This window comes from Chiloscyllium plagiosum, chromosome 11 (genome assembly GCF_004010195.1).
Source record: "Chiloscyllium plagiosum isolate BGI_BamShark_2017 chromosome 11, ASM401019v2, whole genome shotgun sequence".
Lineage (NCBI taxonomy): Eukaryota > Metazoa > Chordata > Chondrichthyes > Orectolobiformes > Hemiscylliidae > Chiloscyllium > Chiloscyllium plagiosum.
Window position 1 is genome coordinate 41,332,792 of NC_057720.1, and position 27,122 is coordinate 41,359,913.

Below are 27,122 nucleotides of genomic sequence, written 5' to 3' on the forward strand. Positions count from 1 at the left end.
TTTTTTGCCTTGCACATACTTAAAAAAGCTTTTACTATCCTCCTTAATATTCTTGGCCAGTTTACCTTCGTACCTCATTTTTCCTCTGCGTATTTCCTTCTTAGTAATCCTCTGTTGCTCTTTAAAAGCTTCCCAGTCCTCAGTTTTTCCACTTATCTTTGCTATGTTATACTTTTTCTCTTTTAACTTTATATGTTTCTTAACTTCCCTCGTCAGCCACGGCCGCCCATGTCTCCTCCTGGGATCTTTCTTCCTTTTAGGAATGAACTGATCCTACAACTTCAGCATTATACACAGAAATATCTACCATTGTTCCTCCACGGTCATCCCTGCTAAGATGGAACTGGAGAGAGAAAACTAGATTTTGGAGTATATATCAAGCAGCATTCAGAAATATTGTTAGGAATAGGAGAGCAAGTCTTAGAATGCAACATGACTATGAAGGAATGGCTGTGGTGAGGGGAGGTAACAGATATTCTAACGGGTAGAATTAGAACTATGAGGCCACAATCAACCAGATTAGAGAAGTTGAGATAATTTGTGTGGTCCACAGATCAAAAAACCAAGAATTAGGAAGGGAGAATATGCAGATATTTAGCATATTGCTGATGACATTGACAAAAGTGGTCTCAGCATTTGTGGTTAGGGTGGGAGTCAGATTTTGTGAATTAAGTAGTCAGAGGGGTGGATAGAGAATTAGAGGGATGAATGCTATCCACGCCCTTCAGAATTTAAAATGGAGATTGGAGATGGAACGGCATGTAGAGAGATTTTAAGAGTAGTTGTCTTAAGAATTACTACAAAGGTTTTGAAAATTGAGCAAAGGAATATTGCCAACAGAAAGGGTTAAATTAGCATTAATTCATAGTTTGCTCAGCTGGATCTAGAGTTGCATGATGTTCAAGGCAACAAGATGTGAACTCCATAAAAAAGATGAGGATTGTAGTGAAGTAAACAAGGAGAACCAATAAAATTGTAAGGTCAGATTTAACATTGGGGGATCTTGGAAGTAGTTGTGGAATGCAGTTGTGAATGGTGCAATAGTTTATAGCTTTGGACTAAAGATAATTGTTCCTCATGTAGTGACAAATGAAAAGATGACGAGGACAGAGAAAAGAGAGTGAAGAAGGTAGCAGTAGAGAAAGGAGTTTGTAATTTCCATCCCACTAACAGAACCCCTACAGTGTGGGAGCAGGCCACATGGTTCATTGAGTCCACATTGACTCTGAAGAGAATCCTACCCAGGCCTATCACACTGCCCTCTCCTGTAACCCTACACTTACCATGGCCAACCCATCTAACCTGCACACCTTTGGACTGTGGGAGGAAACTGGAGCACCGAGAGAAAACACAGAATGTACAAACTCCACACAGACAGTAGCCTAAGAAGAGAACTGAACCCCAGTGGTAACTGCTGAGCCATCATGCCTCCTTCAAATGTTCCCAAAGTAACAGATTATTTAGCTGAAATATCATATCTTTGAGTCACATCTAATGATGGTAATAATTACTTAGACACCATGGACTACGTTCTTGGCTCCCACCCTAGTAGGGAATGGAGATGGGTGCAACCAAACATTGACCCCACTGGTTGGTGTGCTTGTTCCCCATCCTGTCTCTTGGGAATGCATTCTGTTTACTATCCACCAGAGGGAAAGTCCAGCCCCTTGGATGGTTAAGCTTGCAACCCTTTGATTTAAAAATGGAAAGGATGTATATTTTACTGGCGAGAATGGGAGTCGTTGGGTGTCATGAAAGTTCCAAGTGCATCAAAAGCAGAAATTCAGCAGTCTGATATACATTTAGAGTCAATGGCTAAAGAGTTGGAAAAGTGGGAGGTATAAAAGATGTTAAAGGACATGGAAGATTTTTTTCAATATGAAATACTTTGTGGAATAGAGGGGCCATGAACACCGTGGGAAACATTAATACGTTTTAAAATGGCATGATTATTGTATTGGTGGTGTACACGTTAGCTGAGAAAGCCATTGCTCCCAACTGGTTTTTTTAAGATGTTTTCAAAACTCTTTCATGTTAAATTGCTAGTTATCCAGCAAAATTAAAATCTGCTACCAAATAAACTTCAGTTCACTTGTTGCACTTCATTCTAGCTAATGTAAATCTTGAAACTAATTTAGAATATGCATTGTCCTAATTATGATTGCACTGGTTGCTTTTTTTGAAGATGTAGGTATCAAATCTAAAATATGATGCATTCGTTTGAAAATGTTCTTTCCATTGTATTATCGCTAAATTGTTTAATGTGACCAATTTAAATAATATATTTGGAAAAAGATAAAACACCAAATTTGTAAACAAGAAATTATGGCTAGTAAATACTATTGATATATTGTCAATCTCTAATTGGAAGCAACTTTGAAACAATAGTATGAAGGTGATGCTTTTTCAAATTAGGGGCATTTGGTGTTTTTGTCATTTTTTTAATGACAATTTAATTTGAAGCAGATATCAACAGAGCATATATGTCTTCATATTAACTGCTAGTGATAGTTTAAATGTACAGCACACTTTGCACACGTGACAAGACTAGTATGCATTGTTTTCATTTTGAGGGTTTGAATCTCATGTACACTCTTATGAAACAAATTGAAGTGTATGTTTAATATTTGTGTTTAATGATGTTAAAGCCAAGGAAATTAATGTTTGATTAATTTCTCCCCGTAAAAGAACATGAAATGAATAGCTCAAAAATCTTCTTTAGACTATTTTGAGTTTATGTTTTGATTTTAAACTCTTCCTGTACAGTAATCTTTGCGATTTTATTAAATGACTGTTTATACTGTAACAACTGTTCCAATCGAGGCCGCCTTGTGAATATCATTGTATCAAGGCACTTAAATTATCAAACATTTGGAAAACAACAACCACTGGATTGAATATATAAACCAATTAATCTACATAGAACATAGAACATTATAGTGCGGTATAGGCCCTTCGGCTCTCAATGTTGCGCTAACCTGTGGAACCAATCTGATGCCTATCTATCCTACACTATTCCATACTCAGCCATATGTTTATCCAATGACCATTTAAATACCCTTAAAGTTGGCGCGTCTAATACTGTTGCAGGCAGGGCGTTCCACTCCCCTACTACTCTGAGTAAATGAACTATCTCTGGCATCCATCCTATATCTTTCACCCCTCAATTTAAAGCAATGTCCTCTTGTGCAAGCTATGACTATCCAAGGAAAAAGGCTCCCACTGTCTGCCCTATCTAACCCTCCGATTATCTTGTATGTCTCAATTAAATCACCTCTCAACCTTATTCTCTCTAATGAAAACAGCCTCAAGTCCCTCAGCCTTTCTTCATAAGACCTTATCTCCATACCAGATAACATCCTAGTAAATTGCCTCTGAACCCTTTCCAAAGCTTCCACATCCTTCCTATAATGCAGTGACCAGAACTATACGCAATACTCCAAGTGTAGCCGCACCAAAGTTTTGAACAGCTCCAATATGACCCAATGGCTCTGAAACTCTATCCCTCTGCCTTCTTAACAACCCTATCAACCTGGGAGGCAACTTTCAGAGAACTATGTACATGGACACAGAGATCTGTCTGCTTATGTACACTGGCAAGAATCTTACCATTAACCCAGTACTCTTTATTCCTGTTGCTCCTTCCAAAGTGAAACACCTCACACTTTTCTGCATTAAACTCCATTTGCACCTCTCAGCCCAGCTCTGCAACTTATCTATGTCCCTCTGTAATCTACAACATTCTTTGTCACAACTCCACCAAACTTAAATGTCATCCACAAATTTACTAACCCATCCTTCTACGTCCTCAACAAGGCCATTTATAAAAATGACGAACAGCAATGGACCCAAAACAGATCCTCCATCAACCACCATGCTCTGTCTTCTTTCAACTAGCCAATTTCTGATCCAAACCTCAAAATCACCCTCAATCCCATGCCTCCGTATTTTGTGCAATAGCTTACCATGGAGAACCTTATCAAACTCCTTACTGAAATCCATATACACCATATCAACCACTTTACCCTCATCCAGCTATTTGGTCACCTTCTCAAAGAATTCTAAGGTTTTTGAGGCACGACGTACCCTTCACAAAACTCTGTTGACTATCCCTAATCAACTTATTCCTTTCCATATAATTATAAATCCTATCTCTTATAACCTTTTCCAACACTTTACCCACAACCGAAGTAGGCTCACTGGTCTATAATTACCAGAGTTATCCCTGCTTCCCTTCTTAAACAAGGGAGCAACATTTGCTATCCTCCAGTCTTCTGGCACTATTCCTGTGGATAATGATGACATAAAGATCAAAGCCAAAGGCTGTGCAATCTCCTCCCTGGCATCCCAGAGAATCTTAGGATAAATCCCATCCAGATGAGGGGACTTATCTATTTTCACAATTTTCAGATTTGCTAACACCATCTCCTGGTGAAGCTCAATCCTGATTAGTCTAGTAGCCTGTATCTCCGTATTCTCCTCAATAACATTGTCATTTTTCCAGTGCGAATACCAATTAAAAATAATCGTTTAGCATTTCCCCTATCTCCTCTGACTCCACGCACAACTTCCCACCACTCATTGGCTCTAATCTTACTCTCATTCTTTTATTGTTGTTATATGTATAGAAAACTACAGAGCTTTCTTTGATCCTATCTGCCAATGACTTCGCATGTCCCTCCTGGCTCTTCTTAGTTCTCTCTTTAGGTCTTTCCTAACTAGTTTGTAATTATAATTCTAATGTAAGCTGCCACCTTCCTCTTGACAAGAGATTCAACTTTCTTAGTAAACCATGGCTCCCTCAGTTCTAACACTTGCCCTGTGGTATATACCTAGCCCTTTCCAATGCTAAAGTGAACATAACCGAATTGTGCTCACTATCCCCAAAGTGCTCACCTACGTCCAAATCTAACACTTGGCTGGGTTCATTACCCTGTACCAAATCCAATGTGGCCTAGCTCCTTGTTGGCCTGTTTACATACTGTGTCAAGAAACCCTCCTTGCACACATTGGACAAAAACTGGCCCATCTAAAGTACTCTTAACTATTGCACAAGCTCTAGGCTTTCATCTAATTTCTGTATTCAACTTTTAATGTATCAGCTTAAAGTACCTCCGTTACATTAGTAGACTTCCACTTAATCTTGGGAATCTGCTGTTTGAATTGTATTAAACATTTTTATGCACTTTTATTCATCACACCAAAAGGTAGCATCTTCCTGCTGGACTGATGGTGTAAGTGATATGTCTACAAGGGGATTTAATTCAATGATATAAATGATTGCTTTTAAGAGATATTATGGTTAAGTTTCTTGTTTACAAAAATGTAAAAACAAGTCTGTTATGGAAAGTTTATATTTGTATAAAATTACTTAAAATTTACAGCATAGAAACAAGGCACTTGACCTAACTGTCAATTGATATTTTCACTCCGCATGAGGCTCCTCTCATTATATCTACATTAGACAATAATTTATCTTAAAGTAGACAAAGTGTGAGGCTTATTTCTGCTCCTATGCCTTATGGTCATTTAGATTAGATTTTAGATTAGATTCCCTACAGTGTGGAAACAGGCCTTTCGTTAAGGGCAGTCACACTCACCTCCCCTCTAGAATTCAGCTGTTTTATCCATGTTTGGACTCAGGCTGTAATGAGATCTGAAGCAATATGGTCCTGACAGAACCCAAATTATGAATATCAGAGAGCAGGTTGTTGTTGTACAACTGCTGTTTGATGCCACTGCCAACAATCTCTTTCACCCTTTAATGATTAAGAGTTTGCCCCTTGGATGGTAAGTAGCCATGTTGGTTTTGACCTGCTTTTTTGAGTGGAATAAAACTGGATGGATCATTTTTTGTCAGCATGGACTGAGACACTGGAAATGCAACATACTATTCACCCTTAAGTCCTCCTTATTAATATTTGAGAGCTGGTGCCAACATTGGGAGAGGTGTCTTAAACCCAAGTCGAGCAACAGCCTGACAGTCATAATCATATTCATGGTACAGATAGCATCCCTGGGTATGCCCAGTGCCACAAGCAGGACAGGCGCAGCAAAGGTGGTGGTACAGTGGTATATAGTCAGGAGGGTGCTGTCCTATATGACCTCAACATTGACTCTGGACCTATCGAAGTCTCAGAATTAGGTCAAACAGAGGCAAGGAAACCAGGTATCGCCCCTCTTGGCTGCTAAATCCGTGCTCCTCCACACTGAGCAGCACTTCGACGATGCACTGAGGGTGGCAAGGGCATGGAATGCACTCTGGATGGGAGTCTCCAATGCAGACCACCAAGAATGGCTTGGCAGCAACAGTATTGATCCTGAAAGTCATAGCTGCAAGACTGACTCTGTGGAGGGCAGTGAGTCGTAACAGTTATCACTAACAGTGACAATTGCTCACTCCTTGTGGAAACAAATCCTAATTTTTATATTGAGAATAGCCTCCATTAAATGCTTGGATACTATCACCATGCTAAATGGGTTAGATTTCAAACAGATCTAGAAAGTCATGACTGTGTATCCATGAAGCTCTGTGAGTCATCAGGCACAAAACTATCCTCTTAATCTGCAAACTTATGCCCCAACATACCCCTTACTCAACTATTACCAGGAGAAAGTGAGGACTGCAGATGCTGAAGATCAGAGCTGAAAAATGTGTTGCTGGAAAAGCACAGCAGGTCAGGCAGCATCCAAGGAGCAGGAGAATCGACGTTTCAGGCAAAAGCCCTTCTTCAGGAAGGGCTTCTTCAAATATTACCATTACGCCAGAAGGCATGTCAGGAGCAGCAACAGGCATACCCAAAAATGAGTTGTCAACCTGGTGATGATACAAAACAGGATTTCATAACCAACAGATCAGATCTAATCTCTGCAGTCGTTACCTTCAGCTGTGAATGATGATGGACAAACATCTCATTGGAGAAGATGGCTACAGAAATATCCCCATCCTCAATGATGGGGGAGCCCAGCACACAAGTGTAAAAGACAAGGTTGAAGTATTCACAACAATCTTCAGCTAGAAGCGTATGTGGATGACGCATCTCAGCTGCCTCAAGTAATCCCCAGTTTCAAAGATACCAGTCTTAAGCCAATTCAATTCACACCATGTGATATCAAGAAATGGGAGTCACTGGATGCTACAAAAGCTATGAGGACTGAAAACATTCCCACAATAGTACTGAAGATTTGTTCCCCAGAACTTGTGCTAATAGCCAAGCTGTCCCAGTACAGCTATAACACTGGCATCTACTGACAATGTTGAAAATTGTCAGGGTATGTCCTGTAGATGTAAAGGAGGTCAAATTCAACCTATTCCATTATTGTCCATCAGTCTACTGTCAGTCTTCTGTCAAGTAATGTGATGGAAGGTGTTATGCAGTGCTATTAGGCAGCACTTGCTTAACATTAACCTGTTCATTGAAGCTCAGTTTGGGTTCTGCTCAGGTCATTCAGCTCCTGACCTCATTTTAGCCTTAGCTAAATATAAACAAAAGAGCTGAATTGCAGAGTTGAGGTGAGACTGACAGCCTTGGTGTCAATGTCGCATTTGGCAGAGTGGCACATCAAGGAGCCCTCACAAAACTGGAGTCAATAGGAATTGGGGAAAACTCTCCGCTAGTTGGAATATACCTGCAGTCAGCTTTGGATATCTCTGCAGGAGCTCCTCAGTGCAGGTGTACCTTTGTCCGTACATTTTTAGCTGCTACGTCAATGACCTTTGTGATGATGCTGTCACTTTAAAAAGGTTATTTTGTCTGGGTTTTTTTTGAAGAGAGATTGTAAAGGCAGAGGCACCAAAGACTCCAACGAATTAGAAAGCTAAAACAGTTTAACAATGGAATGGGAGCGGCCAGTTCTCCCAATTCAGAACTTTCCAAGTTTTTTTAGCTGTAGCAGTCACACGTTGTGTGACAGAAGGATTGCAAGCTTCAGTAAATAATTTTTAACTGACTTTCTCTGAAACCTCTCATTGTTCCCTCCTGAATTGGAATCCTGCCTGTAGAGAATCTGTGTTTGAATTTACCTTTTTGCCACGGGCTGTGTTTATGGAATGTTACTATACTGGAACTGCTAATTAGTAATAATTGCTATATCGGGTCAAGTAAGTTTTCCAATAGTTAAGTTGTTCTAAATTCCATTTTCCTTTGTTTGTGTTTTAACTATAGTGTTTAAATAAATTTGTGTTTTGCTTAAAGCTGAGTGGTTTGACTAGTTGTATCACACCTGGAACACCCACTTCATATCTACCTTTAAAATAAGAAAAAGGATCTAAGCTACCCAAATATTTTGAGGGGTCTGACCTGGTCCATAACGCCTTCACTTTATCATAAGGTCAAAAGTGAGACTGTTGACTGATGACTGCATATCCCTGAATTCTCCCCACCCCCATCAACTTCCTGGGGGGTTAGATTAGATTAGATTACTTACAGTGTGGAAACAGGCCCTTCGGCCCAACAAGTCCACACCGACCCGCCGAAGCGCAACCCACCCATTCCCCTACATTTACCCCTTTACCTAACACTACGGGCAATTTAGCATGGCCAATTCACCTGACCTGCACATCTTTGGACTGTGGGTGGAAACCAGAGCACCCGGAGGAAACCCACGCAGACATGGAGAGAACGTGCAAACTCCACACAGTCAGTCGATTGAGGCGGGAATTGAACCCGGGTCTCTAGCGCTGTGAGGCAGTAGTGCTAACCACTGTGCCACCATGCCGCCCACAAACCATTGACTATAAAGCCAACTGGACTAGTGATGTAAATACTGTGGCTACAAGAGTAGGTCAGATGCTAGGAACCTTGCAGCAAGTAACTCACCTCCTGCCTCCCCAAAGTTCTTTCTTCTACAAGACAGAAGCCAAGAGTGAGTGGAATATTCCATACTTCTCCCCTAGTTCTCCCCGTGTCTGCGTGGGTTTCCTCCGGGTGCTCTGGTTTCCTCCCACAGTCCAAAGATGTGCAGGGTCAGGTGAATTGGCCATACTAAATTGCCCGTAGTGTTAGGTAAGGGGTAAATGTAGGGGTATGGGTAGGTTTCGCTTCGGCGGGTCGGTGTGGACTTGTTGGGCCGAAGGGCCTGTTTCCACACTGTAATCCAATTTAAATCTAAATCTACTTGCTGGATGAATGCAGCTCCAACAACACTCAAGAAGCTTGACACTTCCAGGATACAGCAGCCACATGATTCACATCATATCCACAAATATTCACTCAGTCCTCCACTGGTGTACAGTAACAACAGTGTGTATCATTTGAAGATACACTGGAGAAAGTCACTAAGGCTCCTTAGACAATATCTTTCAAATCCACAACTGCTGCCATCTACTGGGTCAAGGGCAGCATCTATATAGGAAAACCAATAGCTGCATATATTCTCCTCCAAGCCATTCTTCAATCATAGTTACAAATGTATCACTATTCTTTTAGTGTCAGTGGGTCAAAATTTTGGAATGGCATTTGAGCTACCTACAGTAAATGGATTGCAGAATTCAAAAAGACAGCTCAGTACCTTTTTAAGGGCAAACAGGTTGATCACTGCTGACCCAGCCAATAACACGCAGATCCGTGAATGAATAAAAACATGTCTGCCTTCATATGTGATTGCTCTGCAGAGGAATTCACAAGAATATTGCCCAGGCTGGAGCATTTCAGCTAAAGAGAGACTCCAAAGGTTAGATTCATTTTCTTTGGTGCAGAGAAGGTTAAGCAGAGAACCTGACTGAGGTCTACAAAATTATGAGGAATATTGAGGTGGTCAATCGGAGTAAACTTTTCCCCTTAGTGGAGGGGTCAATTAACAAGGGACGGGAAGTTTATACAATAATTTCTCACCCACAATGGTGGGTATCTAGAACTGACTGCCTGAAAGGGCAGTATAAGTGGGAACCATTGAAACAACTAGGAATTAGTTAGATGATTACTTGAATTGCCACAGAATACAAGGCTTTGAATAATGTGCTGTGAAACGTTTTCAAGTAGATCAGTACTTGTTTACTGACATGGACTCAATAAGTTGAAGGGCCAGTTTCTGTGCTGTAATAATCTAAAGCTCGATACGTATGTGCTTCTTACATAACAACATGAAGACTTATTTTGTTCTCTGACTGGTCTTGTCAATCCAGACACATGGAACCATCATTGGGACCAAATCTGCACTCGAATGTGCCAACATTTTCATGCACAAGTTCGAAAAAGACTTCTTTGCTGCACAGGACCTCCAACCAGCACTGTATACCAGATATATTGACAACATTTTCTTCCCCTGGATCCATGGAGAGGAGTCACTGAAACAACTACAGACTGATATCAACAAGTTTCATCCCACCAACAGACTTACCATGGACTACTTTTTAGTATGTGTCTTATTCTTGGACACATGCATCTCCATCAAGGATGGGCACCTCAGTACCTCACTCTACCGCAAACCCACAGATAATCTTACAATGCTGCACCTCTCTAGCTTCCACCCTAAACTTATTAAAACAGCCATCCCCTATGAACAAGCCCAACACACACACAGGATCTGCTCAGATGAGGAGGAACACGACACACACCTGAAGGTGCTCAAGGATGCCCTCATAAGAACAGGGTACGATGTTCAACTCATCGATCACCAGTTCCGAGGTGCCAAAGCGAGAAACCATAATGACCTTCTCAGGAGGCAGACACGGGATGCAACTGATAGGTTACCCTTCGTTGTTCAATACATCCCAGGAGTAGAGAAACTATGCCATGTTCTTTGCAGCCTGCAACACATTATTGATGAGGATGAGCTCCTTGCAAGATCTTCCCTACATCTCCATTTCTCGCCTTTAAACAACCACCAAGCCTTAAACAGATCATTTTTCACAGCAAACTGCCCAGCCTTCAGGACAACATTGACCGTACAACACTGTCATGTCAACCAATGCATGACATGTCGAAGTGTCAACATGGATACCACCATTATCCATGGGGACACCACCCACCATGCACAGAGCAGGTACTCCTGTGACTCGACCAACATTGTGTATCTCCTTTGTTGCAGGCAAGGATGCCTCGAGGCATGGTGCATTGTTGAGAACGAGCAAACACTATGACAATGAGTGAATAGACACTACGCAACATTCGCCAGACATTGGTGTTCCCTCCCATTTGGGAAACACTTCAGTGGTCAGGGACATATGGCCTCGGCTCTTTGGTTGTCCATCCTCCAAGGTGGACTTTGGGATACTCAACAATGCAGAGTGGCTGAACAGAGGCTGATAGCCAAGCTCGGTACCCATGAGAATGGCCTTAATCGGGACCTTGGGTTCATGTCACACTACAGGTGACCCACTACACTGTACACCCTCTTAAAGACACACACACGCGCGCTCTTACATACACACACACTCATGCAAACTTTCTCTCATACACACACATACACCCCCCACACTCATACCCACGCACACAGCCTCTCAAGGCTTATACTCCATGTACTCACACACACACACTTTACCAATTATGCACACGCAAACACACACTCACCTGCACACACACTCTCACACACATACATTAGTCTACGGGGTGAATTTGCAATTGCAGAATTATACAGAGGAACCTTGATTATCTGAATGCAATTATCCCAATTTCGGATTATCTGAACAAGATCGCAAGGTCCCGATACTTGGCTAAACTGTGTTATCCGGCATTTGATTATCCAAACATTCGATTATCCAAACAAAATATTCCCCATCCATGTCATTCTGTATATTCCTCTGTATTTGCAGATACATTCTATTTTGTTCAAAAAAACGCAATCTGCAGGCAGTCAATCCGTATAACATTTTATAAATTTATACTTTGGAAACAGGACCAGTCTGTCTCAAGATTAAGATATAGACAGACTCTAACACACACCTTTAATACATCATCTGAGCTGAGATGTCACCTTTTTCATAAAACCTTAAGTTATCTCAAGAACGTGACTTAAAAGAAGTCCTGCGATTTATATGTTAATGAACCAAAAAGACTTAACAGCAATTGAGGTTTGTTCAATACATGATTTCAGCTGTATGACACTGTAATCGTTTGCTATAAATTCTGTGTCTTATGATCCTGCTCCACAACTACCTGATGAAGGAGCAGCGCTTTGAAAGCTAGTACTTCCAAATAAACATGTTGGACTACCTGGTGTTGTCAACACCAAGTACACTTGGAGAAAGGCTTCATCTCTCTTTGCAAAAATAGTTAAAATTCAATTTGCGTTCCTGATTAATTACAGGTTTCGCTAGTAATCACTCATTGGCCATCTCTGCCTCAATCTTAATAATACTTAGCTGTACCGAACCGATCTGAATAGTGAGTACGCTCTTGCTGTATCCAATAGAATCGTCGCTGAGGCGGGATTTCCTCCTTGTGCAAGCCTGATATTGAATGTACGAATTGCAAATGTCGGTGGCAGCAATGAGGAATTTTGTTTCTCTGGGGTGTTTGGTTGGACGTGGCAAAGTTGGGTTTATGCAGTTCGGTAAAGGAATGAACCTACAGAATGCCACAAGCTGTTTAACCAAAGGAGAGGTGGGCAGTGCATGGGGTAAAGTCATGTTTCCAGCTGTTGGTAGAAGGCGATACTCAGGGAGTTGTGGCGCTGCCGAAGTCCAGATCCAACATTTCCAGGGCGAGAACTCGGGTAAAAGATTCGCGTCATGCCGATTATTTAACAGTCACGCTGCTCGAGAGGACACGGAATGCAGAGTTTCTTCCTACACTGTACTTCTGATGTTTCCCTTCTGTAAAATCATTATTCTAATTCGAATAAAAACGGTTTTGCATTTATCTTTAATATTAAATCTCGTTCTTCTGCATGGATATTTTTTGATCTAAATATTTGCAGCGCTTGTTATTGCAGTTTCAGAATTCTAATGTCAACACTTTAGTCCTTTTTATTTAAATAATCAGTGAATGGTGGTAATTGAAGGTCACCTTACGTAGGTGACTGGAGGATGTCACTAGCTTCTTTTCAAATAGTTCTGTGGAATTTGTTCCGTCCATTTGACATGTGAGAGATGATGACCCAAGGTTTATTATTTCATTTGTAAAGTAGCACTTCTTACGGTGTAGTGTTCCTAATTACAACACTGAAGTTTCAGCATAGGTAAAGGCCTAGACGTTTACTGTTAATGTGAATCAACTTCTGACATTCACTCATGCACATTAAAACAGTGAAGTTGGGATGTTGTTGTGAACTTGCACTACTAAAAGCTTTGCCACACTACTATCGTGTCGAGAGATGAGCTTTCACTTACAAATAAAGGCAAAAATTAAATGTTAAACTACTAATTAAACATTAAGCATATCAGGAAAATTAGAGCTCATTCACTAAAACATCAGTGATATATTAACATTAGTTAATTGTTAATTCAGAGGAGCTGGATACTGTTTAAGTGAGGAAAAAATATGGAAAGCTGCAAAACAGAGAGATTTGGGGGTCCTGGTGCATGAATCACAAAAAAGCTACCATCCAACTTCAGGTAGTAATAGAGAAGGTAAATGGAATGTTGGCCTTTGTTTTAGATTTAGATTTATTACCACACAAATATAACAATACAGTGAAGTTTTCTTTTGCGTGTTATATGCAAAGAGTCACCACACTCCAGCACCATCTTTTAAGTGGCAGGGTGGCTCAGTTGTGAGTAATCTCACAGAGCTAGGGACTTGGGTTCAATTCCACCCTCAGGCAAATGGCCTACTTCTGTTCTTCCATCTTCTATTCCTTATTGTGACATATCTATTTACCACAAACCATTCTCTCTAACACTGAAAATTCACTTTTGTAACATTGAGTCTCATTCCTTCAGAGTTTTGCTGTTGATTTAAAATTATTATTTTTCCTCCTGTCTCTTTTCATATTTTTAATTTTGCCTTCTGTACATGATTTTTCATTGGACATTCACTCCCTTTTCAGACTCTGTATTTCTCAGTGAGGATTCTTGAATCTGGTTGAATAAACATGTTGTTATTTACTTTACCCATACAGATCCATTGGAGGGTGATGCTTTAAATGTCCATTGATCATAGGTTGTTGCTTGTTGTTTAAAAGCTCATATTAGGCCTGTGGGAAGCAACAATGCGATGGACAGCAAGTGCTAATTGTTAGCTGTCTTTTGTCCCAGATTTTGCAATGTGCTCAAATCCATGGCAGACACTGATTGTAGAACCTTGTGTGGTGGAAGCAAGGTGATTCCTAAAAGAAAACTTTTGCCTTGTAAATTGCCTTGTGTTACTTTTCTTGCCCTAAAACTAAACATGAAAACTAATTTGGTTAAAACCAACAGCTATGTTTTTTGCTGCTGTCATACCTCTTGCATTACATTTTCATCCTGTAACTGGTGTTACACGGGCATTGGATAGAGAACATAGCCCCAGCAGTTTAAATGTTAAAACACTCCCTTCTAAATTTCAAATAAAGAAGTTTAGCAGGCTTTCTTATTTGAAGTCAAATAGATAGTGATCAACCAAAGCATCATCTTATGAAATGCTTTTCACTTCTGTCACCTATAGAAGATTAAAATGAATTGAGTCCACCATGAATGGTTTATGGAGTGGAAGCTGGACAAATGTTTATTTGGGAGTGGTATATGTGCAGCACCTCATTGTACTCATTTAGTTCTGTATGAATCAAAAATACTGATAGCTATGTGCTGCTTTTTAAGAACAAACTGAGGAATCTTAAGTGTGGAAACAAAATTGATGTTTGCAATCCTGAAGTCTTTTTCTTTAATTTCTTTAAGGAATTACAGCTGTTTTAATGAACAGACCTCATGCAAGAAATTCCCTCGGAAATGTATTTGTTACACAGGTGTGTGAAGTCTTATTACCTTTTCTTAAAAAGAATGTATTTTTGGAGTGTCTAACTTGTCCTCTTATATTACCTGTGGTTTAACTCCTAACATTTAGTTCTTGAAACAAAAGTAACTGTGTTATATTCCCACTTAATGTTTTGATCACTTTTGGACTTTATAAGCTGAACTTTAGGATGAATCTTGCCACTTTGGAGGAAGATTTCTAACTCTGAAAAAGACCTGCTAGTTTTTCTGTAACTGGAGACCTATGTAAAATATTTGGAACTTTTACTTGTATTGATGTAAAGTTAAGACAATCACGATCAACATAGATTTTAGTGGGAGGGATGGAGCAATGATAATTAATCACTGTTTTCAAACAGGATGATAACATGTCCCAGGAAAATACAGACAATCATAATTAATGATTCACTTGTTGCATTGTCTTCTATTTTGTTGGATCTTTAGATGGTCTTTATAACCTAAGGCACCAAGCAAAATTCCAGGAAAATCTGGAGCAAAGCATGTTGGTTTTTATTTAGACAGTTTCACTAAATGTTCATCTAAGAAAGACCTCCTCTCTTAATTTGTATTGTTACCTGATGAATATTTTCAAGTTTTCTCTTTCTTGTTGCTCACTTTTCCCCTTTCCTTTGATTGCTTTGTCTCTTTTAATACCTGTGCCAATACACTAATCAGTTTTGATCAAGCCTTCTGACAAGAGCGTTTACATGGGAGAAGTTTGATTTTCCTCATCCTTATCAATATTCACAAGATCTACAATGAAAAACTGGAACTGATTACTTGTTTTTAGCTCGAAGAAGCAGTTGAAGATTTGTGTCACGACAAAAGTGTGCGTGTGGTACTCTTTAAGAGTCAGATCAAAGGAGTTTTCTGTGCAGGTAAGAGCTCTACGTTTGGAGTATTTTGTAACTAGAGTCTGAAGGTAGGATTATTCTGTCACGATGATGGAACATCCTCCTATACATTCAAGATCCTGCTGTAATTTGGAAGTCTTGAGTTTGGGTTCCTCTAATCTTTCTGATAGAAATTTAAGTAGCAAAATCATGGCTCCGTATTTGATAAGGAGCTACCATACCAAGAATCAAGTGGGTGATAATACAATTATTAAAATATAGCCTAAATATTTCAAATATTAAATTGAAACATATTAATGTACTTGGTTATGTGTGATATTTTTATTTGAGATATATAAATCATGTATTATAAATAGTGTGTTATTAATAAACTACAATCTAGCCTTTTTAAATAATAACTAATAATTCTCTAAATAAATTCTATGCATGAAATTTAAACATAGTGATTTATATCCATCTCAGCCTGTCTCTGAGCTCGCCAGCAACACAGGTGCAGACTTCGGCCAGTTTGATTCATTCCACAAAATAGCAAAAAACAGCTAAGGCTGTGGATACTGCAAAGGCTGTGGGTGCTGCAGAACTTGCTGCACACCTAGTCACTCTGGTCCAGTGCAACCATCACATTGGTGTCTACCCAGCAATGTGAAACACTGCCAGGTATGTACACAAAAAATCAGAACAAATCCAACCCAGCCAGTTACTGATCCATCAGTCAACTCTCGATCATCAATAAGGTGATTGAAGGTGTCACCAACAGCGCTATCCCATACCTGTTGCTTAGCACTAACCTGCTCACTGACACTAAGTTCCTGGCCTTATTACAGCCTTGAATCGAATATGGATAAACAAGCTGAATGCTGGAGGTAAGGTGAAACGGCCATTGACAAATGACAAGGCATTTCACCAAGTGTAGCATCAGCAGCCCATACAAAACTAGGGTCAATAGGAATCAGGGAAATCCCTCCAATATTTGGAGTGATTGTTGGAGGTTGTTGTGGAGAAAATGTAGAGAATCACCCAGGAGATGCAGAGTGTTCTTCAAGAAGTAGGTCTTTTATTTACAAACAAAAAACTGACACTGAGAAAGCAGATTCTCGAATGCCCCCGAACCTCAGAGTCTGTGGATTTTTATATACTTTTTATCATGTTTCTGTTAGCTTATCAGCATGTCCAACTATATTAATTAAAGTACCTCACTCTAGTTTCACAATAAACCAGTGATGTTAGTTCCCATTATCTCTTTAGTTGTACATTCTACTTAATGTTATTCTAATGTCACGGTTAGATATTTATTGCTAACTCTGCTACAATGATTTTCTATTCCAGACTAACCTGTCATGATAGATGTTTAGCTATTCCATCTGTTACAATAGTCTCCTGTCTCAAGCTGACTCTACTATTAATTAGATATTTTAATGTCGTGTCCCAAATATTTATTGTCCCAATCCTATCATAATAACACTTAACAGAGAAACTTGCTTTATTACTTGTATTAACTCATCTTGCCATAGTGACCTTTCAGCCTTAACCTTACTTTGCTAATTGGTGTAAGAATGTTCCACTATTCTTATCCCATCCTGCCTTCCACAGACCACAGATTGCCAGTGGTCTTCGTGCTTTAACCCTTCCCATACTTTCATGTTCTTTATTTTCCATGGTCAGTCATCTCAGCTCCAGGACATCCCTGCAGGAGTTCCTCAGGGTGGTGTACTAGGTCCAGCCATTTTCAGCTGCTTCATTAATGACCTTCCCTCCATCATAAGGTCAGAAGTGGGGATGTTTCCTCTTGATAGCACAATGTTTAGTACCATTCACTAATGCTAATATCTAAATCCAGCAACACCTGGACAACATCCAGACTTATTTGGGGTTGGCTACGAAATTCCTTCCATGCAGGCAAGCACAGATGTAAAGCCCCATCCTGCACCTTTCTGGAGCAGTCCAGCAATGGGCTATTACACTCTGCAGTTTTAGCAATGCATTGTAGACATTGATATAGCATTATATAACTGGTTCTGCTCGGTGGTGACATGAGAATTGATAATGCTATAAATATGATTGCAATATGCAAATTTATTTCAAATCAAATGATTGAAAACCTCCAAAGTTAAAAATATATTGAATTTTAAAATAGTTTATTGAACTGATTTTAAATTATTGGCAATTTTTAACATGGCTGTGTCATTCTCTGAATGACTATATTCACCATTGCACTGTGTGCACACACAAACATGCCTAAGTTACCAATGACCAAATACTGAAGTAGTTCACCCGTGTTAATACTGTGGCTGCAGTATTACTGTGGGTCTGATGCTAGGAAGTCTGCAGCAAGTAACTTTACTCCTGACTGCCCGAAGCATGTACCTTGGAAATAGTGGACAAGTCAGGAGTTTGATGGAATATTCATGCCTGCCTAGGTGAGTGCAGCTTCAGTAACATGCAAGAAGCTTCACACCACCATCCAAGACAAGGCAGCTTGTTTGATTGGCATCATATCCACAAACCATTACTTGCTCTATCGTCGTAGTAGTAGTGGCAGAGTGTGCCATCTACAAGATATGCTCCAGAAATTCACCAAGGCTCCTTAGACAGCACCTTCCAAACCTAGCACTACTATCTAGGAGAATAAGGGCTGTATGTACATGGGAATACCATGTATCTGCAATACTCACCACCCTGACTTTGAAATGTATTGGCATTCCTTCAGTATTGCTAGGTTAAAATCTTGGAACATCACCCTAACAGCATTGTAGGTGTACCTACACCACATGGACTGCAGCAGTTCAAGAAAGCAGCACATCACCACCTTTTCCAGGGGGATGGTAGTAGTTATGATTTGTAAAAAATGTTTACAGTGGACATTACTGCTACTGTATTTTGTATTTTGCTTCTTTTCATCCAGTGCCAACATAAAATATCTTTATTATACAGAAGTTGTTTCTCAAATTATTTCTCCTTTTTTCCCCAATTTGTTTTCTAGGTGCTGACTTGAAGGAACGTGCTGAAATGAGTAATGCAGAGGTTGGCCACTTTGTTCATAGGCTGCGAAATTTGATGAGCAACATAGGCAAGTAGAAGACATAAAGATCCATCTTTATTTTGGAAAGAGTAGTTTCAAGCATTTTCTTAAAATAAAGCAGCACATGTCAATAGTCTTTTAGTTCAGGTGTATTGGTATAAAATAACTCAACATGTGAAAGGCAGAAGTGGGTACTGCAAATGATGGAGATTAGAATCAAGATTAGAGTGATTACTGACGAAGGGCTTTTTGCCCGAGACGTCGGTTTTCCTGCTCCTCGGATGCTGCCTGGCCTGCTGTGCTTTTCCAGCACCACTCTAATCTTGACTCAACATGTGAAACCAGAGTAGAGTTTCACCAAACTGATCTTTGTGAAATGCACTGTTATTAAGTAGCACAAAAGCAATTCAATTTCAGAATGAGTCTCCCTGATTTGATATATTGAAATTTGGGTATTGCTGCAAAAAAAGACTCATTTTGTCAAAGCTTTTGGTCTTGCTCTCACTAGGACAACTTGCAAAAATACCATTTTAAGGGGACACCAGCATTTATACTGAATGAAAGAACAGCCCTGACTGGTTGGCAAGTGGATTCTGGTAGAGGCATTGCCATGGAGATTTGGTGACAGCCGTTCACTGGTTTATTCTCAGGCCAATGCCTTAACAAATTAGTCAATCTCTTTAAAAATTAATCCTGCCCACCTCTGGTTTCCAGCAAGGCCTGCTCTGCTTGTGCAGTCAGAGTAGGAATTGGAAGAAAGTGACAACTGCAGATGCTGGAGATCAGAGTCAAAAGGTGTGCTGCTGGAAAAGTACAGCCAGTCAGGCAGCATCCGAGGAACAGGAGAGTCGCTTCTCGAGCATAAGACTTTAGCCAATTTCTCATCCTCTCAAAAAGAGCAAGCTCATTTAACACCTGCAATTTCTTAATTCCCTGTGATCATTTTCCAATTTTTGCATCTATGGGATTAGGGTTTAGTTTCCCTACTTTATGTTTATGAATTATAAAAGTCTTCACAATCTGCTTCAATGTTTCCTTTTATTTGGTGGTTTGCTGGTTTCTAGAACACTGCCAATCTTCAGGTTTACTGATACTCTTTGCTACATTTTTGGTCGCTTAATTTGATAGCATCCTTAATTTTGGGAAATAGTGCAGTAGTAGTAGTAATGTCACTGACCTATTAATCCAGAAGCTCTGGAGAGGTGGGTTAAAACCTCACCTTGGCATTTGGCTTGATATTTAGTGAATTAATTAAATCTGGAATTTAAAGCTATTCTTAGTAATGGTGTCCATGAAACTATAAGTGATGTAATAACCCATTCACTGTTTATTCCCCTTTAGAGGAGGAAATCTGCTATCCTTATCTGGTCTGACAGACAAGTGAGTCTGAACACAGAGAAATGGGGTTAATACTTAATGGCCTCCTGTTCAAAGATGGGCAACAGATGTTGGTCTTGCTGATGAATCTACATCCCAATAAAGGATTAAAGAAAAACTACTTCCCAAGTAATCAACTGATCATTCACATGCTTATCTAATTAATGTCTTTGAACATTAACCAGCTGCTGGAGGCTGCGATACAATAAAAACCAGCACCACCTCCCCTCCTGCACCAAAATCCAAATGAGCACTCATTTTTCATCACCTCCATTTTCAGCTGTTTGAACATATGAGATTCCTTTAAAGCGATGCATAAACCAACATTGGCCTCATTTGTTAGATAAATCATTATCCATTATTAGGTAAACAGAGCTGTCACAATCTAGCACCTACAGAGCAAACCTCCATCAGCTTGGCTCCAGGGGCTTACCCTTTAAAAGTGAATTGTTCAGTTTGGTCATGTGATTAGTTGTAGCAATCAAACCACATTAGTAATTTAGATTAGATTAGATTAATTACAGTGTGGAAACAGGCCCTTCGGCTTCTTAACCAATGAGATTGCTAGAAACTGTCATTTGATGGCTTAGCTGTTGATTTGTTTTTAATGTTGTGTAAATAATTTCTAAATGTTTTTCAAGTGTTAATGATGCGTTTTCATTTAGCATGCCTACCAATGCCTACCATTGCTGCAATAGATGGATATGCTCTTGGTGGTGGTCTGGAGCTAGCACTGGCATGTGATCTTCGTGTTGCAGGTAGGATCACATTAATAGACTGTTTAGCTTATCATAGAATCCCTACAGTGTGGAAACAGGCCATTTGGCCCAACAAGTCCACACTGATCTCCAAAAAGTAACCCACCAGACTCATTCCCCCTACTACTCTACATTTACCTCTGACTAATGCATCTAAAACTATACATTCCTGAACACGATGGGCTCTTCAGCACAGTCAATTCATCTTGGATTGTGGGAGGAGACCAGAGCACTTGGAGGAAACCCACACAGTTACTGGGAGAACGTGCAAACTTCACACAGTCGCCCAAGGCTGGAATTAAACCCTGGTCCCTGCTGCTGTGAGGCAGCAGTGCTAACCACTGAGCCACTGTAGACTGAGATCTCATAAGTTGCTTTTTTTTTATTCATTTGCGGGACATGGGCCTGCTATCTGGATAGCATTTGTTGCCCTTGAGAAGATGGTTGTGAGCTAACTTAAAGTCTGCTCTACAAACTTTGAGATTTGCTGAGCTTGAGTTGTTATTTTACTACTTTAATCAATCTGGGTAGAGTTTTACTTAAAGTAATTAATTAAACATTTCACAGAAGCATTGCCGTTCTTTTTGTCCCTAGCATCCTCATAACAAGGAGGCAAAGGCTGAAATTAATCATCTTTGTCAAAGTTCCTACATCCACTTGTGTTGCTGGGATTGGAGGGTTTGAGTTATTAGGAGAGGCTGAATAGCCTGGGGCTTTTATTTTCCTGGAGCGTCAGATGCTGAGGGGTGACTTTATAGAGGTTTGTAAAATCATGAGAGGCAAGGAAAGGGTGAACAGCCAAGGTTGTTTTCTCAGGATAGGGGAGTCGAAAACTAGAGAGCATAGGTTTAAGGGGAGAGGAGAAATATTCAAAAGGGACCTGAGGGGCAACATTTTCACGCAGAGGGTGTTGCATGTATGGAACGAGATGCATAGGAGATGATGGAGACTGATGCAACATTTAAAAGGCATCTGTACAAGAATATGAAGGATTTAGAGAGATTTAGGCCAAATGCTGGGATTAGCTCAGTTTGGGAAATCTGGTCAGCGCAGACAAGTTGAACTAAAGGATCTGTTTCTCTACTGTATAACTCTGTGACTAGGCTGGGGCTATTTTCCCTGGAGTGTCAGAGACTGAGCAGTGGCCTTAGAAAATCATAAGGGGCATGGATAAGGTAAATAGACAAGGTCTTTTCCCAGGGATGGGGGAATCCAAAGTGAGAGGAGAAAGATTTAAAAGGGACCAAAGGGGCAACTTTTTCACATAGTGGGTGGTGTGTATGGAATGAGCTGCCAGAGGAAGTGGTGGTGGCTGGTGTAAGTACAGCGTTTAAAAGGCATCTGGATGGGTAAACCCTTCCTGGAGGGTTTAAAGATAGATGGTCAAATGCTGGCAAATGAAACTATATTTATTTGGGACCTTTGGTCAGCATGGACAAGTTGGACTAAAGGGTATGTTTCCACGCTCTATATCTCTATGACTCTAAAATGCGGAAAATATACAAATAAAATACGGATAGATGGGTATTTGGGTTTTTGTGTCAGCTATAAACATTTGAGTTGTCTCACACAAAATACTTTGTTCAACTTCAAAACATTGGGAATTCTGGCTAAATCTTGGATAAGAACAGGCTGAAAAGAAAGAAACAATTGTTAATCAACAGGGTCAGACAATATCTAATAGGTGCTCATGACTCTATATTAGAATTAATTTGGTTCTGATTTACATCATTCACATTAATTTAGTAATTGGTCAAATTTACAGAGGAGGCTGAAAAATTGAATAATGCAATTTAAAAACTACAAATTGTGTGGGTTAAAGTATTTAAATGAACAGAAAAATAGAGGAAATTGAATACATAAAAGTTTTGTTTTTTTTTTGAGATGTGGACATTTATTGCCTATAACTTGGTACCCTTGAGAAGATAGTGGTGAGATGCCACCTTGAACTGCTGCGATCCATGTCCTTATAGGCAGACCCACAATGCCAATAGGGAGCGAGTTCCAGGATTATAACCTAGCAACACTGAAGTACAAAGAACAAAGAAAATTTACAGCCCAGGAGCAGGGCCTTCGGCCCTCTGAGCCTGAGCCAATCCAAATGTACTGTCTAAACCTGTCAGTCAACTCCTAAGCATCTGTATCCCTCTGCACCCCACCTACTCCTGCATCTGTCCAGACGCACCTTAAATGAATCTACCGTGCCTGCCTCTACCACCTCTGCTGGCAACGCGTTCCAGAAGCCCACTACCCTCTGTGTGAAGTACTTGCCGCGTGTATCCCTCTTAAACTTTCCACCTCTCACCTTGAAAGTGTGAGCTCTCATTATTGAATCCTTCACCCTGGGAAAAAGCTTGTCACTATCCACCCTGTCAATACCCTTCATGATTTTGTAAACCTCAATCAGGTCCCCCTTCAATCTTCTTTTTTCTAATGAAAACAAACCTAACCTACTCAACCTCTCTTCATAGCTAACACCTTCCATACCAGGCAACATCCTCGTAAACCTTCTCTGCACCCTCTCCACAAAGTATCCACATCCTTTTGGTAATGTGGCGACCAGAACTATACACAGTATTCTAAATGCGGCCAAACCAATGTCTTGTACAAATTTAACATGACCTGCCAGCTCTTATACTCAATACCCCGTCCAATGAAGGCAAGCATAGTATATGCCTTCTTGACCACTCTATCCACCTGTGCAGCAACCTTCAGGGTACAATGGACCTGCACTCCCAGATCTCTCTGCCCATCAACTTTTCCCAAGGCTCTTCCGTTCATTGTATAATTCGCTCTAGAATTAGTCTTGCCTAAATGCATCACCTCACATTTGTCTGGATTGAAATCCATCTGCCACTTTTCAGCCCAACTCTCCAGTCTATCTATATCCTCCTGTATTCTCTGACAGTCTCTTATGCTTTCTGCTACTCCACCAATCTTCGTGTCATCTGCAAACTTGCTGATCATACCAACAGTGCCCTCTTCCAGATCATTTATGTATATTACAAATAACAGTGGCCCCAGCACTGACCACTGTGGAACACCACTGGTCACCTTTCTCCATTTCGAGAAACTCCCTTCAATTACTACTCTCTGTCTCCTGTTGCTCAACCAGTTCTTTATCCACCTAGCTAGAACACTCTGCCCACCATGTGACTTCACCTTCTCCATTAGTCTACAGTGGGGAACCTTATCAAACGCCTTACTAAAGTCCATGTATATAACATCTTTGGCCCTTCCTTCATCTATCAACTTGGTCACTTCCTCGAAGAACTCTATAAAGTTGGTAAGGCGCGATCTCCCCCACACAAAACCATGTTGCCTATCACTGATAAGTCCATTCTTTTCTCAATATAAATGGATCCTATCCCTCTGTAGTTACCCGGAATATCCCTACTACCCTTCTTGTACAGGGGGACAACATGAGCAACCTTCCAGTCCTCCGGCACCTCACCTGTATTTAAGGATGCAACAAAGATATCTGTCAGGGCCCCAGCTATTTCCTCTCTCGCCTCCCTCAGCAACCTGGGATAGATCCCATCTGGTCCTGGGGATTTGTCCACATTAATAACTCTAGCCTACCCAGCTAAAGCTATTTCATGACCCCTTTTAGCCCGCTTGATTCCTTGTTTAAGACTTGTCCTACTCTTCCGATATTCCTCCATGGCCCGTTCTGTTCTTAGCTGCCTAAACCTTATTTACACTTTCCTTTTCCTCCTGGCTAGTCGTACAATTTCTCCTGTCATCCACAGTTCACGAATCTTACTCTTCCTATCCTTTGCCTTCAACGGGACATGCCAATCCTGCACTATCTTTAACCTATCTTTGAAAGCCTCCCACATTTCAAATGTGGACTTCCCTTCCAATAGCTGTGTCCAATCCACATTTCCCAGCTCCTGCCTAATTTTGATATAATTGACCTTGGCCCAGTTTAGCACTCTTCCCTTAGGATCACTCTCATCTTTATCTATGAGTATTCTAAAACTTACAGAATTGTGGTCACTGTTCCCAAAGAAATCCCCGACCGCAACTTCTGGCTCGTTCCCCAGTACTAGGTCCAATATGGCCCCTTCCCTTGTTGGACTATTGACATACTGTTCTAGAAAACTCTCCTGGACACTTTTTACAAATTCTACCCCATCCAGACCTCTGACGCTAAGTGTATCCCAGTCAATGTTGGGAAAATTAAAATCTCCCATTACCACTATTCTATTGCCTCTACATCTTTCCATAATCTGTTTACCTATTTGTTCTTCTACCTCACGCTCACTGTTGGGAGGCCTGTAATACAGCCCCAACAATGTAACTGCACCCTTCTTATTTCTCAGCTCCACCCATAATGCATCACTACCCAAGACCTCCATAGTGTCCTCCTTTAGCACAGCCATGATATCATCCCTGACCAGCAATGCAACTCCACCCACCCCCACCATTTACTTCCCTCCCTCCCTGTCCTGTCTGAAATGTCTATATCCTGGAACATTTAATTGCCAATCATCATGCACTTCCTTCAACCAAGTCTCTGTGGTTGCAATAACGTCATACTTCCAGGCACCAATCCAAGCCCTAAGTTCATCTGCCTTACACACTATACTCCTTGCATTAGATGCATTTCAGGCCACGTTCCCCAGAATGGTTTGGAGGGAAACAGGCCAGTTGCTGGCAGGTGGAACTAGATTGGGTTGGGAATCTCGTCAGTATGGACAAGTTGGACCAAAGGGTCTGTCTCCATGCTGTACATCTCTATGGCTCTATGATATTTGTATGTCAAACATTACCTGCCACTTGTCAGCCCAAGTGAATAGAGTCGCTCAAAGAAAAGGCAATGGACAGTACGTACTCCATGAATAATTGCAGAACTAAGAATCCTTGTGGACTAGATATTCGATATATTCTTCCTCATTTTCATGCGTAAGCTTGTTTTTTTTTCTGCTTCCTCGTTTCCTTTCTCAGTGATGTTGTATTAACAAGATTAAAGAAAAAATGCTGCATGGTAGATCTTTGTTTCAAATTTCAATATTCCACTATTGCAATTATGAAACTATCTTCTTAGGTGCTATTTTCTGGGTCTGTAGATTGTGAATGAGCAAAAATGGCCTTTAATAGAGTGATATGTACTACTTGTCAGTTGGGGGAGTTTAAAGAGAGTTTAAGGGTTACTGCGGATTATATCTGCCATAAATGCTGCTGGATGCGAATCTTATCCAATCGAATGAATCGGTTGGAGAGACAGTTAGAGCAATGAGGAATTTGCAACAGCAACAGTATGTGATGATGGCAATTAGAGAAAGGTGGGGGAAAAGTCTCAGATACAGTCACATAGATGGGTTAACTCCAGGAAAGGTAAGAGAGGTAGGCAGCTAGTGCAGGAGTCTTTTGTGGATATACCCATTTCAAACAGGTATGCTGTTTTGGAAAATGTAGAGGGTGATGGATTCTCAGGGGAACGTAGCACGAACAATCAAGTTTCTGGTATCGAGACTGGCTCTAATGCAATAAGGGGTACGTCGGCTTCCAAGAGATCAATTGTGTTAGGGGATTCTGTAGTCCAAGGTACAGAGGTACAGACAGACGTTTCTGTGGCCAGCAGGGAAAAAGGAGAATGGTGTGTTGTTTCCCTGGTGCCAGGATCAAGGATGTCTCAGAGAGGGTGCAGAATGTTCTCATGGGGGAGAGGGGCCAGCAGGAGGTCATTGTCCACATTGGAACCAACGACATCGGAAGGGAAAACGTTGAGATTCTGAAGGGAGATTACAGAGAGTTAGGCAGAAATTTAAAAAGGAGGTCTTCGAGAGTAGTAATATCTAGATTACTCCTGGTGGTACGAGCTAGTGAGGGCAGGAATAGGAGGATAGAGCAGATGAATGCATGGCTGAGGAGCTGGTATATGGCGGAAGGATTCACATTTTTGGATCATTGGAATCTCTTTTGGGGTAGAAGTGACCTGTACAAGAAGGACGGATTGCACCTAAATTGGAAGGGGACTAATATACTGGCAGGGATATTTGCTAGAGCTGCTCAGAAGGATTTAAACTAGTAAGGTGGAGGGATGGGACCCAGGGAGATAGTGAGGAAAGAGATCAATCTGAAACTGGTACAGTTGAGAACAGAAGTGAGTCAAACAGTCAGGGCAGGCAGGGACAAGGTAGGACTAATAAATTAAACTGCATTTATTTCAATGCAAGAGGTCTAACAGGGAAGGCAGATGAACTCAGGGCATGGTTAGGAACATGGGACTGGGATATCATAGCAATTACAGAAACATGACTCAGGGATGGGCAGGA

At 40.7% G+C, this 27,122-nt stretch overlaps 1 protein-coding gene across 2 annotated transcripts in view; it reads left to right on the forward strand.

Annotated features, from left to right (window-relative positions):
- The window catches only part of echdc2 (enoyl CoA hydratase domain containing 2), a 61,497-nt gene that overhangs the window by 20,334 nt on the left and 14,041 nt on the right, over nucleotides 1-27,122 (forward strand). Inside the window, exons 1-5 of one of the 2 annotated variants that reach the window (XM_043699177.1) lie at nucleotides 12,358-12,654; nucleotides 14,756-14,823; nucleotides 15,621-15,708; nucleotides 18,665-18,751; nucleotides 20,746-20,838. In XM_043699177.1, the coding sequence (XP_043555112.1) occupies nucleotides 12,399-12,654; nucleotides 14,756-14,823; nucleotides 15,621-15,708; nucleotides 18,665-18,751; nucleotides 20,746-20,838 (592 nt within the window). In that variant the 5' untranslated portion in view covers nucleotides 12,358-12,398. Of the gene's footprint in view, nucleotides 1-12,357; nucleotides 12,655-14,755; nucleotides 14,824-15,620; nucleotides 15,709-18,664; nucleotides 18,752-20,745; nucleotides 20,839-27,122 lie in introns of those variants that run through there. The other variant, XM_043699179.1, reaches the window with a different exon arrangement.